General features: G+C 35.1%; 1 protein-coding gene across 2 annotated transcripts in view; it reads left to right on the top strand.

Annotated features, from left to right (window-relative positions):
* Positions 1-18,381, top strand: part of USP24 (ubiquitin specific peptidase 24) — a 119,699-nt gene that overhangs the window by 29,574 nt on the left and 71,744 nt on the right. For both annotated transcript variants that reach the window (XM_072974371.1, XM_072974372.1), the window contains exons 3-16: positions 1,015-1,082; positions 3,926-4,069; positions 4,759-4,881; positions 5,782-5,817; positions 6,159-6,224; positions 9,793-9,858; positions 11,985-12,059; positions 12,849-13,007; positions 14,149-14,263; positions 14,456-14,559; positions 15,160-15,267; positions 15,462-15,557; positions 15,649-15,810; positions 16,012-16,059. In XM_072974371.1, the coding sequence (XP_072830472.1) occupies positions 1,015-1,082; positions 3,926-4,069; positions 4,759-4,881; positions 5,782-5,817; positions 6,159-6,224; positions 9,793-9,858; positions 11,985-12,059; positions 12,849-13,007; positions 14,149-14,263; positions 14,456-14,559; positions 15,160-15,267; positions 15,462-15,557; positions 15,649-15,810; positions 16,012-16,059 (1,370 nt within the window). The remainder of the gene's footprint in view (positions 1-1,014; positions 1,083-3,925; positions 4,070-4,758; positions 4,882-5,781; positions 5,818-6,158; positions 6,225-9,792; positions 9,859-11,984; positions 12,060-12,848; positions 13,008-14,148; positions 14,264-14,455; positions 14,560-15,159; positions 15,268-15,461; positions 15,558-15,648; positions 15,811-16,011; positions 16,060-18,381) is intronic.

Consider the following 18,381-nt stretch of genomic DNA (forward strand, 5'->3'; position numbering starts at 1 on the left):
GAATGTAATGTTTATTTAACAAACATTTTATACTTATTAAGTGCTTGGCACTGTCTTAAGTGCTTTACAAATATTAAGCTATTAGAGTAATAAAATATCACTAGTTTGGAGAATAAGTATCAACATAAGGTAGCTTCTGTACTATAAACATTAAAGAGAGAATAATAATTTGTTTTTCCATATTGAATTCAGTTATAAAATAAGATGAAGTGGGCTACTTCTTGCGATTTTTTTTCTTATTAAAAGTGCATAATTTATCATCGTGATTAAATATGAGACACATCAAAAGGAAATATTTTGACTGGGCCTTCATGGTGCGTTTATACCTGGCTTCTCAGCAGCAGCATTTTGAAGTGCCTGTGAGGATGTAGGTACTACAGCTAGGTAGTGGGTCTGAAAAAGAAAATGTGCTCAACAGTCTTTCCACTGATAAGCAAAACCTGCTGTTGAGGTTTTCTTTTTAAGTAGATTCCAAAGGATAATTTTACAGTGAATTTATTCTTTCATTTAGTAAGTATTTATCACTTACTCAGTGCCAGGCACAATTGCGTGCATTTTATTGCACAGATTCATCAGTTTGCTTTAGGGAAGAAGAGTGATTTTGGCATTTATTGAGAATATTTTTGTTTTTAATAGAGCTGTTTAGGAAAACAATAATGGCTGTTAAGTAGCTGCTGCTGGCAGCTATTTAGTCAGATCATTGGAAGTTACTCTGACATGGAAACATAAGTTCAATCATTTCAGTTCTAACTAGTATTTATTTTACGATTAATAAATATATATTAATAATTAACAAAGGTAAATAAATATATTATACTATTAATAAATAACGTGATACTGTGACTTTCTCAGCCTGTTCCTTCATCAGAATGTATGTATTCTACTTTTAGTAATTCCTTAAGAATCAAGATTTCTATAATAAATAGTTCCATCTGCATGAATTTGAATGATACATGATTTCTGCAACTACCTAAAATCTAAAATAAGGCATATTGTTTCATTTATTTTGCTAAGGTCTTTCTGAGTCTGATGAGAATTGTAAAAGATTTATGGATAGGTGTATGCCTGAAGCATTTAAAAAGGTAAGAAAAATGTGCTATGCTAATATATATATTTTTGTCTGTGTGTGTGTGAGAGTGAAGGTGAACAGGCTTTTTGTTTTAGTTTTAGTTTTTTATATATAAGACCAGTTTATGAATCCTGTTCAACTGAGGAATGCTCTAATATGAAAAAAAGAAAGAGCTCAGTAAATCTTTGTTGAATTAATAAATGAGTCTCCTGCTGTCTCCTATTTCTGGGTTTTGACATCCATATTTGTCCCATATGCAAGTAAGTCCCTACAACTACAGATTGGTGAAGTTTGTATTTATCTTAAAACCCAGTAAAATAAACTGTTCATTTGCAGGCTATTATTCCTGTCTGCATCTTGACAGAGAAAGTCTCCTTTGATTCAAGGCTTAAGAGAGAACGAAATTAATTTTAGGAACAAAAATAACTTGATCTTTGAAAAAAGGGAGAAATCTTTTTAAATTGTTACTTGGGTAGGAATTATATGGAATCAAGATTGATCTTCATTTTGGATGAACTCATCTACCATTTTGTAGTTTAAAGTTATTTTCAACTTTCAAGAATTTTGTTAAGAATTATAGTAACTTTTTAAAAAATAACAGCACTTTGATAATGTAACATACTGTGACACATAACATAATGTATGCATAAATTTGCAGAGAAAGAAAATACAAGTTTATGCAGGGTCATGAAAAAGGATTTATTCATGTAAGAAAAGGATCTTTAGGTTGATCATCTCCAGATTCAGAGAGCCCTGTGTCAAATCAGTCCAGCAGCAAGTTGCGTATTTGGAATATAATACTCTTTAACTCTATACAGAGATGCTTCAGAGGACTGTTTTATTTTATGCACTCAGCTGTTTGTAATAGTATAATAAATGGTCCAGTGGTTTTGGAGTTTTTTTCTATAAAACTGTGAACACAATGATACCCTGCATTGTGTTCAGTGTTGTTCAAATCTTAGAGTTCAGAGCTATTAAAAAGGTTCTCTAAACCAGAAGAGCAACGTAATTCTGTAGATTTGGTTGCCAGAAAACTCAAGTGTATTTTATGTAATTGGGATTGCTTCCCTTAAAGGCTGTGTTTCCTTGTATGACTCTCCCCCTACCTTCTTCCCTAGGCTTTTCTTACGTGCTGCCTTTTTTGTTGTTGTTGTTAAGAATTGAGAGTATGTATAAATAATAAGCACTTTGTATGAATGAGGTACACAAAAGGAGCTCTGTTGTAATTTCTACTTTCTTCACCTTTCACTTTCAGGCTAGGCTGGATTCTTTACTAGTATATTGAGGAAGGGCAAAACATCTAGGTCTGGCAATGGTGCATAGTTACATTTAAACTTTGTGTGCATCTTCCTACAAGGTGCTGCCTGTCTTGCCCCACCTCATCTGGAAGGTAGATAGAACTCCATTTTCAAAGTAAAAACTGAATAAATTAGATAGGAACAGAGGGGAGTGATGCTTAGTGCACATAATTTTTATTTTGTAGTCACGTGAATCTTCTTAAATCTTAATCTCTGCTGTATTATCTAATTTTTAAGTACCGGAATAATATACAGGCAGGCAAAAGAATTCTTGCAAAAAATAGTAACTCATTGGTTTATATAAAATCTGTCTTATGGTTATTGCTCATTTGAGCAAATAATGCAGCTAATTGCTATATAGAAAGTCTGGAGTTGAGGTTTTCCTCTGCAGCTAAAGAAATCTGGGCTCTTTCAGGCTGTTCCTGTTAAGGGTTCTCAGTGTGACCAAGATGAAATTTATGTAGCACAGTATTTTCCCTCTGAAGAGAAATCTTCCAAAAATATGAACCCACCATACCAATTTGCCATTATTAAGTGGAAACTTTGACTCCTCATTCCCTGTTCTGGCAGTTGTTCCTAAGTTAGACTTCCCCAAGGACTAGAAGACTAAAGATTGGGGAAATCCAAAGATGATGATTTTAGATTCATCTGTGTGCCTTTTCCTTCCTTTTAAACAAATCTAAGATGCTGTCTGAGAATAAGATGCACTATTGTTTTATATTTTATGTTTTATATTTAAGAAAAAATAGCTGCAAAGAAGACTGTGTTACAGTGCCTTATCACTTAGAGCGATTTTAGATTTCCTTAAATATTTTTAAAAAATTGACTATTACTTTTATACATACCAGAAAGGGAAATACAGACAAAATAAATTGGTAAGATATTTCTAAAATGTTTTCACATTTGGAGCCTTGCTGCCATCTGGTCAACAGGTGCGAAGATGTAGTCCTGGGTTTCTGAGATCTAAAAAATATGAAGAGTGTGTATGTCCAAATCATGAAATATAGCATCCATTTTTTAGATTTTAGGAATGTTGATTAATAGTAACAGCCCAGATACATTAATTATAAAACGTTACTACTTATAAGATACTTTCACATTTGTTATACACCTTCTAATACTTGTAACATCTATGCGAAGTGGGTAGGAATTATGTCTCTTGTGAGATGAGAGAACTAAGCCTCTGAGAACTCAGGTAAATTTGTCCAAGACCACACAGCTAGAAAACAGTCGTGCCACAACTGATCTCAGGTTCTTTCTTGCTCTGCACCACTTGACCTCCCCTAGTAATAATGAAAAGTAGAGAAACAAACATTTTCGTTTAAGCAGATTGTTTTAATACAAGGGACTTAAAGTTCAAAAGCAAAACTAAGTGTTGACTGTGAAATAAGTGAACGAGTATATGGACTACAGCTGTGGGTCTTTTGAAGCAAGTCATCTACATAAAAATAAGTATTATGGTAGTAATCTCATGATTATTCAAGACTGAATTGACAGCTGTAGACATTTTTTTTTTCTTTTCAAGTGAAAGTCTAAACTGCCCTTTATATTTGTATAGCTCCTGACATCAAGTGCTGTTCACAAATGGGGTACTGAAATTCATGAAGGGATCTACAACATGTTGATGCTATTAATAGAACTGGTTGCAGAGAGAATAAAACAGGACCCAATTCCTACTGGTCTGCTGGCTGTGCTTACAATGGTACAGTATCTCTAAAATGAAGTACTTTGTGTTTTGATTTTGTTGAAAATACCTTACTTACCCTCTGACATAATTAACAAGGAGAGATGATAATGTTATCATTAAAGATATTAACTTGGCTATTAGGGTTCTTGCTTTTATTTTAAAAGCAAAACAACCGTTCTGTGTTTCCAATTTTAAAGGGATACCTTTCTAATTTTAAGCTTTTTCAACTTTTAGAATGATTAAATAGCTTTCCCTATGTCTCCCTGGTTATTTGCATCATAAGTACTGTCACATAAGGTGTTCGTGTAGTTTAGTTTATGGACTTTTCCCCCGAACTAGTAACAGCAGCTGCATGAAGTAGGACACTATGTTTTTCCTAACTTTCATCTTCCCTGCCTTGTTGGTCAGCTCTACTTGTGGTGGCCCTAGGACGTCTGGAGCCTTAGCATCACCTTGCCTTGCATCAGACCTCTCGTCCTTCTCCCTCCTTCTCTTCCCCCATAGCAAATGTTGAACAGAACAGGAGAGCGCCACTTTGATCATTTGTTCCTCAGCACCAGCTAAGGAATTTTTTTGTTGGAATACTTGAAAGATTTCATTAATGAAGCAGTCCAAGGCTGTATTTTTATCTTCTTTTCTAATGCTAATATGTGTTGCTATAGAAATAGGTAGTAATAATGTTTCTCTCTTCTCTTTGAATCTAGGCTTTCAATCCTGATAATGAATACCATTTTAAAAACAGAATGAAAGTGTCTCAAAGGAATTGGGCAGAAGTGTTTGGAGAGGGAAATATGTTCGCTATTTCACCTGTTTCTACTTTCCAAAAGGTAGACATAGTTTTGTTTCATCTTTTAATAGAGAATATATTGGAAAAGATTTTCCCTGCTCTAAAAATGATAGTTTATGTGGAAGGATTAAAACAGTCTGTGAAAAAATGACAAATACTCCATATGGTTCATAAAATTGCTTAACATTTTTTTCAGCTATTGTGTGTTTTTCCATAGCTGTTAACTAATACCATGAAGAACTTTGTAGATTTGAAATGGTGTTTAGTGAAACGAGAAGTGACCACATGACATGAGTGCCCTATTTATTGAATTATCAGAAGCCCAGTTTAGTGGGCGTCCCAGTTTCTTAGAGATGTTTGAGAAGCTAGAGCTTTTCAAATCATTTGAAATGACTAATTATTCCTAGAAAAAAATAACCTAGTAGTTAATCTCATGTATAATTTTCTTGTAAACTGCATAAGCTTTAAAGCTTTTGGTTTTTTTTTTTAAGCACAGACTAACATCTTTATTTTATTTTTAAAGGCCAGCAGTGTGCCAATAACATTATACCCACAAGGAGTACATAATTCTAGGACTTAAACTTTAATCTCTTGATTCCTGATTTGCTACTCTTTAATAATTTTTAATTCCTAAAATATAATTCTCTTAGAGAATTTAACTCAAGTTATTTTGTACCTCAGAGAGCTTAAACAATTGATCTCAGCCACCCAAAATGCATAAATGCTTCATATTGTTGCAATTCCATCAAAATACAGAGTTACTTCTAAAATTATTTACAGTAATGTTAGAGATTCACATTAAGAAACATTTGGAAAAACCTTTTGAAATATTTTCAAATTAAAAATTTTCCCCAACTTTTTTTTTAGGGTAACAGAAATATGAGGGTTAGTAGGAAAGTTTTTATATTGCTATCTCAATTTCTGTTTTCTTTTCTTATAGGAGCCTCATGGATGGGTTGTGGATTTGGTAAACAAGGTATACAGCTTTTATTAACATGGTCATGTTTTCCATTTTCCAATAAGATTTCCTAGAGTATGGTATTTTAGGTAGATGACAGCTATAGAGAACAATCAGATAGGTTTTAGGGTTTCTTCCTCTTTTTTCTATGTGCTATTTATACAGATAAACATCAGCTTTAGATCTTAGCACATCTCCTGCAGTGTATCACAGGAGCATTGGAATTATTTTTGTGATGACTCTCAAGACCAGGATTATAGAGCATACTGATAAGTAGAATGTGAGCCTTAGTTCCTTGTTTAAACTCTTAAGATATAGCATTTTACCTTAATATTATTTTGTACCTTTTTTCTTCTCAGTTCGGAGAACTAGGTGGATTTGCAGCAATCCAAGCCAAGCTCCATTCAGAAGATATAGAACTTGGGGTAAGTTAAACCCCACTTTATGTACCCGATGTGGAAGTTCACTTTATATGGGTTGATGTGTAACCCAAAGGACATACTCTAAACACATGAACTTCAGTGTTAAAGTTGAAGTTAATCTTTACAGGAACAGCTTCCATAGTTCTGATAACCACAGAAAAATTTACTCTTAATCATAGTAGCCAAATTTCAATGTAGGGTTTTTGGGTTTTTTTTTTTTTTTCCCCCACCACACTGATTTCTCTTTATGACATTCTCCTCTTTCTTTGTAGTGGTTGCATGAAATTATCTTGCTGTTTAGGGACCGTTGCTGTATGTGGCAAGTATATGTGTACAAAACAATTTTATGCCTCAGTTAAATCAGAATTTATTTTATAGTACCAGAAACAAATAAAATATTTTAAGATTGGTTAGTCAGCTTTTTGGTGTTACAGAGATTTAAATGTAACAAAGGGCTATAATAGGAGCTTAGAATCATCCGTCGGGTACAATACCATTATCTTTTCATGTTAACTTCTTTTTCTCAAAAAAAGTTAACCTCGTGGTAAGGGAAATAACTTAATCTTTAATTTTTCGCAGACTGCTGACCTCTTTGTTACTGAGAGCACTTTATTCTTTTCTCTAGTTAAGTAATCATTCAATTAAAAATGAGTTATTACGTACTTGCCATGTAGATGACAGTGTTCTAGCTACTGTAATTGATCAGAGCAGAAAGTGATGTGATAACATAATATAACTAAGTGATGCGAATTGTGCTTAGAGTAGCAGTTATTTCTGTGGGACCATGACTAATCAGTTAACTCCCTTAGTCCATCTTTGCATGAGGGCTGTAACAACCGTCAAGGAGAGAGACTGGTGCAACATAGGTAATAGACTATGTCTTGCTACCCTCTGTTTATCCTTAAAGATCAGGTGTCTGCCAGATCATAAATACTGGCACCGATCAGAGGCCTCTTCTCCTTCCCTGACTGTTAACTAGGTTGTGAGGCTGTCATTTTGATACCCATAAAATGGACTGAGTATGTTAGAGATGACTTTATTGACGTGGAAGATAATAGGTAGTAACTTAAAAAGTCAGACAGAACAAAAACCTATTTAGATACAGGGTTTTATCCAGCTTACTTGTTTCTCAGGAACTGGCTGTATAGGTCATTTGGGCAATATTAGAAATGAACTTCATTTTTTAAAAAGTTTAAAACACTCACTCATTTCCTGCAGAGTTTATTTATTTAAACAGACAAACAGAGAATCCCAAAGTTTCTACCCTACTTAGATGAAAATTGACTAAGGGTTGATATGTAGGCATCTGAGCTTGCCCTCACAATTATCAAATGTCTTGAGGCTAAAGATCCCTCCAGGATTTTTCCCTTAGGTCAGACAAACTGTGTTGTTTGTTACTGTTGATGTAGAATTAGATTGGTTAGGTTGTATTGAGATGATAAAATTCAGACATAAGAGAAAGAGATTCCAAAGATTGAGATTAATTTTAGCAAACAAGTATAATTAAAATTTCACAGTAAGTTTCTGATTTTGACCAGTTAAGAAGGTAACTAAGTCCCAGAATAAATTTAAGGCCATATTATAAGACCAAGTACAAGTAAATGTACTCATTTTATATTTACATGTTTTTGAATTTGAAAAATACTGGGGAAAAACCATCATTCCCAATCCTATACTGGGGGGGAGCAGTAGGTAGTAGCTCAGTGGTAGGGCACATGCTTAGCATGCACAAGGTCCTATGTTCAATCCCCAGTACCTCCACTTTAAATTAAAATTAAAATTAAAATTAAGTAAAAACCTATACAAAGTAAGAAATGAAAGTTGTTCCTCCTCCACCCTACCCCCACACATACACCTCCTGCCATTTAGTGCATAACCTTTCTGACTTTCCAAAGTTTATATAAAATATATATGCATGTTGTTTCTCTCTTTAAGAGACTAAATTGTAATCAAGCTATACCTAGTAGCATATTTTCATATAACATTAAATCATGGCACCTTAAGGTTAGTACTGTTTTTAATGGTTCTAATGTGTTACTGCAAATGTACCATGATGCAGTCACTGACTAATGAGCATTGGATTATTTCTAAGTTTTTACTGTTACAGAGAGTATTCCATGTAAAATTGTCTTTGTGTGCTTATGCTACCATTTCTGAAGGATAGTTTCCTAGAAAGTGGGATTTCTGCATTAAAGACTATATACATTTTAAAATTATAATTGACAGTGCTAAACCTCTTTCCAAAAAGCTGTCACCAGTCTATACTCCCGCAAAGCGATTTCCTCATACTCTCGTCAGTACTGAAAGCTGTCATTCTTTAATTTTCCAATATGATGGACCAAAAAAAGATGGTATTTTATGATTTAATTTGTAATACTCTGATTTCCTATGAATCTGGGCACTTTGTCATATGATTATTGGCTGTTTGCATTTCCTCTGTAGATTTGACCTAGTTACATAGGTCTCTTTGGTATTGATTGTCTTATTAACTTTCAGGAATTCTTTTTACATTAACAATATCGATGCCATGTCTGTTCTGTGTATTTGTAAATTTTTTCCCTCAATCTTTTGCTTCTTTTTTTATTTTTATTGATGGTGTCTTTTTGCTCTACAGAGGCTTTATAATTTTTATATAGCCAGTTTTTTCCTTAATAGCTTCAAAGTTTCCTGATTTGCCTGGGAAATGTCCCCTATCTCAGAGTTATAAAAATACTCATTTCATTTTATACTTACTCAGTTTCATTTTTTTAACTTAGTTTTTGAGCTCATTTAGAGCTTACTTATATATATGGTATAAGATAGAGATCTAATTTTATTTTCTTCCAAATGAGTAACTAATTGTAAGATCCTCTAATGAATAATGCAGTTTTTCTTCACTATTTTGATTTGTTTGCTTTATCAAATGTCAGGGGCCCATGTGCACCTGAATTTGTTCCTGAACTTCTGTTCCAGCCATTCATTCGTTCAGCCATCCTCTGGCCATTTCTGTTTTAATTATTGGTAGTGCCAGTTCTGCTAAGCATCTTTCTTTTCTCTAATTTTTTTAATCATTCACATATTTTTACTCTTCTGAATATAGTCCGCATCTCAGATTCTTCTGCAGAAAGTTCCACCAAGATGATATGTGGAATTGTGTTTGTTCAGTTTATAGGTGTGGAAGATTGATGTTTTCACAGTGCTGGTCCCTTCCATTCAAGAACATCGTATCTCCTCATTTATTTGTGCCTTTTATGTATTTCAGTAAAGTTTTATAATTTTCTTCATCAAAGTCTTAAATTTTTTTCATTTCACTCCTTCCCAAACTATTCTCTCCTTTTTCAAATAATTTTCATTATTCTACAAAGTGAACTTTATAGAATCACCTCATCCAGGCCTCCAAAGAAGTTTTATTGGCATATTAGGATTTAAATTACACTACAATAATTTAAATTTAAATGAATTGACATCTTTATATCAGTCCTCCCTGTCCAAGAGCATAAAATATTCTCTGACATTCTGAAAGGGGTTTGTTTAATGTTGAAAGGAAGAAAATTGCTCACACTTGTTTCTCACCTTCACTGTCTTTTTCCAGGCAGTCTCAGCACTGCTGCAGCCCCTAGGAGTGTGTGCAGAGTACCTCAACTCCTCGGTGGTACAGGTAAGATAAGCCGTTGAACATTTACTTCACAGGTGATCTAAGGCACACAAACAGTAAAAATTATCTTGTTATCAGGTTGTTCAGAATTGTGCCTAATTTGTAATTTTTTTTTCAAATTAGCTATCCTTGTAGTGAAAATAATATCAGAAGACAAATAAAAATGATTAATAATTTAAGATACAGGAGAGAGCTAACATTTAAGGTTATTTACCTTTTTAATTTATCATTTTATCAAATATAATTACATATTATGAGATGCATTTTTCTTCGCTTCCTTAACCAGGAAATAGGCATATAACCCTCCCCTCTTCACTGGCTTATTTAAGGGTTCAGTGCCATTAGTGTTGAGCAGTCTGCTAGGCTCACTTACCAGCCAAGTCACTTGGTGCTGAAGGAAAGTTTAACAGCACATCCTGTGTGATTTCCTGTCTCTGCAGATTGTAAGTCAGCAGGTCATAGGATAATCAAAGCTGTGAGTGTTCAGCTTCCTAATGCTTAGGGCCTGTAACACTTTCTAGTTTCCTTTCCATTTCAGTTAATAAGTTTTACGGAATAATTGTCATACGGAAATTCCTTCATTTATTATTTTCTTATGAAAATAAACCTGTGAAACTTTTGCAAGTTTTGAGAGAAATGTTTTTGTATGCACTATTCCTTCTTTCTAATACCTAATTTGATTAGGGCCATTTTTAACAAGGGAGATATGATTTTTTTTTTAGTAGGTTCTGGAAATTTCTGTTTCTAAGTTTTAAGTGCCTTCTTTAGATATCAAAATAATACTGCAAGGTTTTTCAATGAAACAGAATGGCTACTTACGTATTTCTTCATTCTGGATATTAAGCTTTTTAGAAACAACTTTCACTTATTAAGCATGCAAATACAATCATTTGTTTTGTAGCTGGAACACTAAGGCATAAAGAGGTAAAATGATTTGACTTTTAGTAATTTAATAATAAATATTAATAATTTAATAATTGGCTTTTTAATGATCAGGTCCAGGATTGAATTTTTAAATGCATGCTCCTGACCCATGCATTGCACCATGGAAAGAGATTTAGTATAAATATTCCCAGCAGCTAATTAATACTAAGTTCTTTAGAAATTCCAGGTTTTATATCTAAGCATAGTACACTTTTAAAAGAGTAAAAAAGTCTATGAAGTTTCAACCAAAGCATATTTAACTTTATTTTAATTATATCAAACTATCCAACCTGAAATTCATTCAGCAATAAATTCATACCATATTTATATAAATTAACTGGTATGTCTACCACTTGCTTCCTGTGTGACTTTGGAAGACGTCATGTGACACCTGTGCCTTGGCTCCCTTGTTTATAAAACAGTGATAACAATCATGCCTGTCTCACAGAGCTGCAGTGGGAATTCAGCAGGACTGGCATATGCTGACAAGAACAGTGTGACTTGCCTCTTACCCTGACAGCCCTCAGTTCTCACTCTGTAGTTGGCATAACTATAAATAAAGAAGTTCTATTTGGATGATTGCCAGATGTCGTTTTAATTCATTGCTAATATCTTCTTGGCTTTGACAGCCAAATATTTTCTATCTTCTCTTATCACCAGATAAGTTTTAAAAATTATTTTACTTGGCTAGATCGTTTAGATCTAGCTAATATTTTATTGTTTCTCACATACTATTCAGAGTCCACTGTCTGGTTATGCTGCCATTTTGGAGCAGTGTGTCATATGAATCTTATCTGTAGGCCTCATTTATATCAGCAAGCAAAAGTGCGTATAACAACATCTGTTTCATGGGCTGTGCTGCTTTAATTTTTTAATCCGATGCATAGTACTGTATTATAAAAATAATACATACTCATGCTCAGTGTTTTAAATTAGTCCATGTATCTTTGGTTGCTCTTCAGAGGACCCTTATAAGGTAATACAGACAGGGATTGCACCTGTATGATATTAAAAAAGCTGAGGCACAGAGTCAGTTAAGGGTTTACATGGGATGGTATTAGCTGGTTAGTGACAGCTCTGATACTAGAATTCAGATCTTTGCATTGCACCCTCTTCTTTGTGAAATGTGACTGACAAAATTTCTCCTCCCCAGTTTTGGGACAGATTCAGGGGTCCTTATTAACTGTAGCACTGTTTTTCTGCAGCCCATGCTAGACCCAGTCATCCTTACTACGATCCAGGACGTGCGGAGTGTGGAGGAAAAGGACCTCAAAGACAAGGTAATGCTCTCTCCAGTCAGGTGGCCCCAGTGCCTTTTGGTCCATGGAAGGAGAGCCAGAACTTGGAGCAAGGTTCAGACACCATTGCTCTTTGGATTCTGGTCACATACAGCTCACCTCAAATTAAGTTTACATTTCATAACCAAAAAATGTTTCTTCTGAAGTACCAAGAGGTTAATGTTACCTCAGTCAATAGAATGAATGTAGGGTTCTCAGTAAGTGATACCATTAAGAATTTTACTAACATGTTGATTTTGATAGTATTATAATTGGTATAGCATTGAAGAAGCTTAAGTACTAAAAGCTGATCCAGGGGAAGGGTACACAGCTCAGTGGCAGAGTGCATGCTTAGCATGCATGAGGTCCTGAGTTTAATCCCCAGTACCTCCATTAAAAATAAAATAAATAAATAAATAAACAAACAAACAAACTCAATTACCCCCCCCAAAAAAAACTCAAAAAGGAAGGGAGGGAGGAAGGAAAGCTGATCCAAAGTTTGAAGCAGTTTTAACATTTAAATTTGAAATGATTTATTTTGTCTACCTTGAATTTCTCACAGAGCCCTTCCCTTTTCTTTGCTCACCCACGTGTTAACTTTTGTTTAGAAGAAAATGTAGCTAATTGACCATGTGGAATATCAGATACCACTAGACCCTTGTTATTGAAAATGTCCTGTATTCCTTTGTGTTTGTAAGAATAGACATCAGAATGTTTTCATGGTTCCTTTTTTTGTTAATCTTTGTATGTATGTGCGTGTGTGTGTTGTTTTATTTTATTTTTTAATAAAAGAGATTGGTTAGCATCCCTGAGCTCTTGTCTGCCATTAAGTTACTCTGCATGCGCTTCCAACCGGATCTGGTGACCGTCGTGGATGACCTTCGACTAGACATCCTACTGCGCATGCTGAAATCACCACATTTTAGTGCTAAAATGAATTCCCTCAAAGAAGTAAGTTTTGCATTTGTTTCTGGAACACTTAAAGCACAGACACTTTACGGAAGTTCTTCCAAAACTTGTGGTTATCAATGTAAAAATGTTGAGAAATAACAATAATTTCTTGTAATCCTACAAAAAGACATAACAATGATTATATGTAAAATGGTATACATGTTTATAATTGTTAAAAAATGATCTTTTTATATGTATTATATTCAAAATTCATTCTCTAAAATATTTGAAATATTTAGTGTTTCAGTGAAATTTCCTAGAACATAATTCCTTGGAATATATAGTTTAAGATTTACTTTTTGCTTCAAGTGTACAATTCCTTTTATTAGATTTCAGATATATGTTTACGTAAACCAAACCTAACTGGGGTTGGGGCAAAAACAAAATGACTACCAAAGTGATGGTCTAAGCAAAGTGACAGGAGTAATTTTTTATAGCTTCCTAAACTTTACAGGAGCATAGTCGGTTTTGGTGAGTGACAAGTGGAGCCAATACAGTTCAACCATAATTCCAGCTCTTTTCCTTCATTTTGTATTAATTAGGATTCTTGGCTGTAAGTGAAATAAACTCATTTTGAATCATCTAAGGCCAAAAGAGGAATCTAATGGACAAAGACTGGGCTATCTCACATGAATAAGAGATTGACTAGCCATACCCTGTCAGGGCAGGGACACATGTGGGCAGCAGGAACAACTGGAATCTGAGACCTGACCACTGCCAGGACTCTGTCCAGGTCTCAGCTCTGCTTTTCAGAGCATGATGGCCTTGTTCGCTCTCTACCTGCAGAGTGACATCTTGTGTGTGATAGACATCATGTCCCTGGGTAGCTCCCATCACCAGGGCAGGACTGGCACTTTATCTCTATCCCCAGGTATAGAATTTGGAGGAGTTCACTGACTGAAGTTTGGGTCAGATACTCACCCCTGAGCCAATCAGCAGTGGCCCAGGGAGTGCAAACTCCATGTTCTTTTTAAAAAGACATCACAAATAAGTAGTCTGTTATTTCTAATAATTGGTCTTTGATATATTTTGGCTAATCTTTAGACCACATTGTAACACTGTAACAGTCACAAAATATATATGAAGATTTTGATTATGAATATTTGCATTAGATTGAGTCACAATAATACTGTCTTTTTAGGTAACCAAACTAATAGAAGATAGCACTTTATCCAAATCTGTGAAGAATGCTATAGATACAGACAGATTATTAGATTGGCTAGTTGAGAACTCAGTTCTGTCAATTGCATTAGAAGGTAAGTCACTTTAAAAAAATTACCTAACACATAAATAATGTATTTTTGTATATAAAAGCATGAAATTGTCATTTTGACTGTATTAGCCTTCAAACCTTACAGCAGGTTAATATTGCTCTGAATTAATAGAATTGTATTTAGAAAGCCAGTGTTCACTGTATCTATCTGCCTCTCTGGTGTTTCTTCTCTTAGGCAACATAGACCAAGCACAGTACTGTGATCGTATAAAGGGAATCATTGAACTCTTGGGCAGTAAATTGTCTTTAGATGAGCTTACTAAAATTTGGAAGATACAGGTAAGTTGATCAGAATTATTTTTGTCTTTTGCTGACTTTTTTTTTATCAGAGAGGGAGAAGGGTGGTGAATCGCTAAAGCAGAGACTTAACTGCCCATGGATTAAATAAATATTAATTGAAGTCACAAAATATCTATGTGCAAAATTAAAAATGAGACAGATAATAATCAACTGAGGCCCTCAAGATCACTTATAAAATGCTAAAAGTGAGTATGTTTTTCTTGTAATTAGTTTAAATTTTTTTTGTTATTATTTGGGTTTTTTTGAAGAGTAGGGTTTAATTTTTTTTTTATGCTGGTTGAAAATATTTTGTTCTTTTGAAATGAATATATCAGATTGAGAACTTGATTCTCATCTTTTTTTTTACATTGTGTTTTAAAAGATCTAATGCTGTTTGGAATTTAAATAAGGCCAACTGATAGCTATTAATAATAGTTGCTTCAGTAGTCTTGCCAACTTTCTCATGTAAGTGTTGCTCATTAGACTAGAATCAGTTTGTCTTTGTTACTGTTTTGTTTTGCTTCAGTAAATCGCCAGGGAAAAGACTTGGGTTTTTCCAAGTTCCAAGACTTAACTTTTTCCCAATGTCTCCTTTTCTAGTCTGGACAATCATCTACTGTGATTGAGAACATCCACACTATTATTGCTGCAGCAGCTGTCAAATTTAATTCAGATCAGCTTAATCACTTGTTTGTTCTCATTCAGAAGGTATGTGTTCAAACATGCTTTTAAATTTTTCTAAAAAAAGTTCATTTTGAGGTCTCCTCCCTCTAAATTAGCAGTGTTCATTGCTCTTCTTACTTTATTAAACTTCTCTAGCTCAAATTTAAAGTTTTTGCATGTTTTGCCGGTGTGATAAAATTGGACTGTGAAACAATTCCTGTGTCTTTTCCGTTCTACAGAGCTGGGAGACTGAGAGCGACAGAGTAAGGCAGAAGCTGTTGAGCCTGATTGGACGAATAGGCCGGGAAGCTCGCTTTGAGGCTACTTCTGGAAAGGCAGGAGAAGCAAATGAATTTTTCCAGCTACGAGTACTTAAAGCAGCTTTACTTGCATATGGGATGGCTTATCACATGTGGTTTATCATAGGTGTTAGATGTCCTCTGGGAACTGGCTCATCTCCCAACACTGCCCAGTAGCCTTATTCAGCAAGCCTTGGAGGAGCACCTGACAATCCTCAGTGATGCGTATGCAGTGAAAGAAGCAATCAAGAGAAGCTACATCATTAAGTGCATAGAAGATATTAAAAGGGTTGGTTTTATCTTTGGACTAGTTTTGTTGTCATAGCAATAGTATTATCTGAGTAATTAGAGCCAAATAACTTTCCCCCACTATTATGTAAATTAAACTAAATGTCCTATCTGGAAACTCTTACCTTAGAGTCCAAGATTGGGAAATTATTAGTACTGTTTTTACCAAGTTACTTACATTTCTCATAAAATTAATTTTCAGCCTGGAGAATGGTCAGGTTTGGAAAAAAACAAGAAGGATGGATTCAAGGTAAGAATTTGCAGGTGGAACCAACTAAAAGGTACACTAATTTAATAATTCCTTTTAATAAATTGCATCATAATTTTAAGATAACAGTATATTTTAGTGTTTCTTAGAATAATATTCACATTTAAACTGCTATTTAAATATTAGTTTATGACCTGTGCTTTATTATTTAAAGCTTGGGGAGTTACTGACTCTCAAAGGGAAAAATATTCAGGGTCACATTCAAAGAGTAATTTTATTATTTTCATAAGATTGTAAGACGTTCAACTTATTTCTAAATTAAATCCAAAGTATGCACAACTTGAATAAGCACAAAAGACTCTGAACAAATACCTTGCCCATTTTTCTCCCATAAGGGAGAAATGGAGGAACATTCATAGAGTGGGAAGAGAGACAGAGGGAAGGAGGAGGTTCATTCTGTACTGGCACATGGTCATTTTTAGGGCTTGATGCAGATGTGTTCCTGAACTGATTCCTCAGCCAAACGGTTATTGAGTGAGTGCCTGCTGCTGGGGCTCGATTTTGGAAGTAGGACTGAGTAGTGACTGGTGCTGTGGAAGCCCTACCCTCAGGGCTCTGGCCTCCAGGTTGCTTTGGACTTAAGAACTGTCCTTCGAAAGGGCGGTTAGCAGAAGAATGGGCAGTGACAGTTGTAGCTCTCCTGTTGCTCTAGTCCTTCAAGGTCAAGGCTCTCCTCGGAGAGGGATGATCACCATTGCTGCTTGCTGGAGCGGGCATCTGTGGGTGCAGCCGCTCTGATTGGAGCGCGGTGCTCCTCCCACGTGGGCCCTCAGGCCGCCCAGATGACACATAAAGCCTCACAACAAGAGGGATTTCATTTCACTGTTAACCTGAGAGAGAGTTTTGGGAAAATAGCTATCGGCTTAATAATTTCATTGGTAAAACATATTTCTTGGCTTTCCTAATTAAGTATTTCTTTGAAGGATCTTGAATACAGCTAATTTACATTGGTTAATTCAGACTCAGCTCTTGTTAAGTGGCCTCGGTGACTCAGTAGGCTTTTACTCTCTTAAGTTAAACTTGGTCATAAAGTTTAGTTGGGGACATTTAAGAACTTTGTGTGTTATATTTCTAACATTGAAATTTGATCAAGTGAATTTTCTACATTAAAAATTATTCACAAACTGGAGCTGGTAATGCTCAGGTTATGATTAATTAGTCCTTTAATTCAACAACATTGCTCTCTTTCTACTCAGATACAGTTTGAATTTTTCCAGTTTTCTCAGCTCAGCTATTCAAATAATTTAGCAGCCTCTGTCTTTATGATTGAAACTCATCCAGAGTTATAGAAGTTTAGACTTTCCACTGCTAATAGTAAGAGGGAAAGGTATCTATAGAAAATGGTCTTTTCTTCGCAGTAACAGATACATTTCTTTGTAAGTATGAAGGTCAGAGCTGAAGGGACTTTTTCCTCCCTCCAAGGAAATGGCTTTTGAAACCAGAAAATCCTTCCTGACCCCTGTTCCTTCCTTGTTACAGCCAAGCATTACTTAGCCCTTCTAGCCAGTGGCATCGCTCATCTTTGTTGCTTCTCTTTGCAGTCACTTCATTCATGTCTGTTGTTTTATAACAAAGCTCAGAAAGTAACAGGGAGAATTTTGGAGTCATATTGTGAGTCTTGAAAGGAATATTCTTCCTTTTTTATATCCCACTGCTCCCAGTAAAGAAAGTCTGGTGTACCATTCTTTCATTTCAAATAATACTACCTTGCACTTATGCAGCACTTTTCAGTTGACTGAGTGCTTTTGCAGATACTGTCTTAAAGGACACATGGCTGAAGGGGGGCAGTGGGAAGATCAAAGCCCCCGGATATGACTCCAGGCAGGGGGGTGAGTTATATACTGCCACTAAAGGTGTTTTTCTATGCTATGCCCTTTCCTGCCAGGCAGCAAGGTGGGCTGACTGGGGATTATGTCTCCCTGCCAGGCTACACAGAAACTAAGCAAAGGGTAAGACAAGATCACCCACCTCTTACTCCCCTCCCACCCCAGCTACCTCTACTCCCCCAACTGATTCCCTTTCCCTCTGCTTTTGACACTCTTAAAATCCCCAAGTTCCATTGTTGTGTTCAGAAATTCTGACCTTTATTTCTTAACTTTATTTCTGTAGATTATGCCAGGATACCCTTGGCTTCCGTGGTCCTCTTTCCTTTGCTTCCTTTATACCTTCCACTGTCTGCCCCCAACCCTTTCCCTCTTATTTCACTTCTTTTTCCTTCAATTAAAAAGTTTAAATGTACTCATCCAAAAAAAATTACTAAACCAAAAAAATCATTTTTATTCAATTAGTGATGTTTGCATATTC

The sequence above is a fragment of the Vicugna pacos genome, chromosome 13 (genome assembly GCF_048564905.1).
Source record: "Vicugna pacos chromosome 13, VicPac4, whole genome shotgun sequence".
NCBI lineage: Eukaryota > Metazoa > Chordata > Mammalia > Artiodactyla > Camelidae > Vicugna > Vicugna pacos.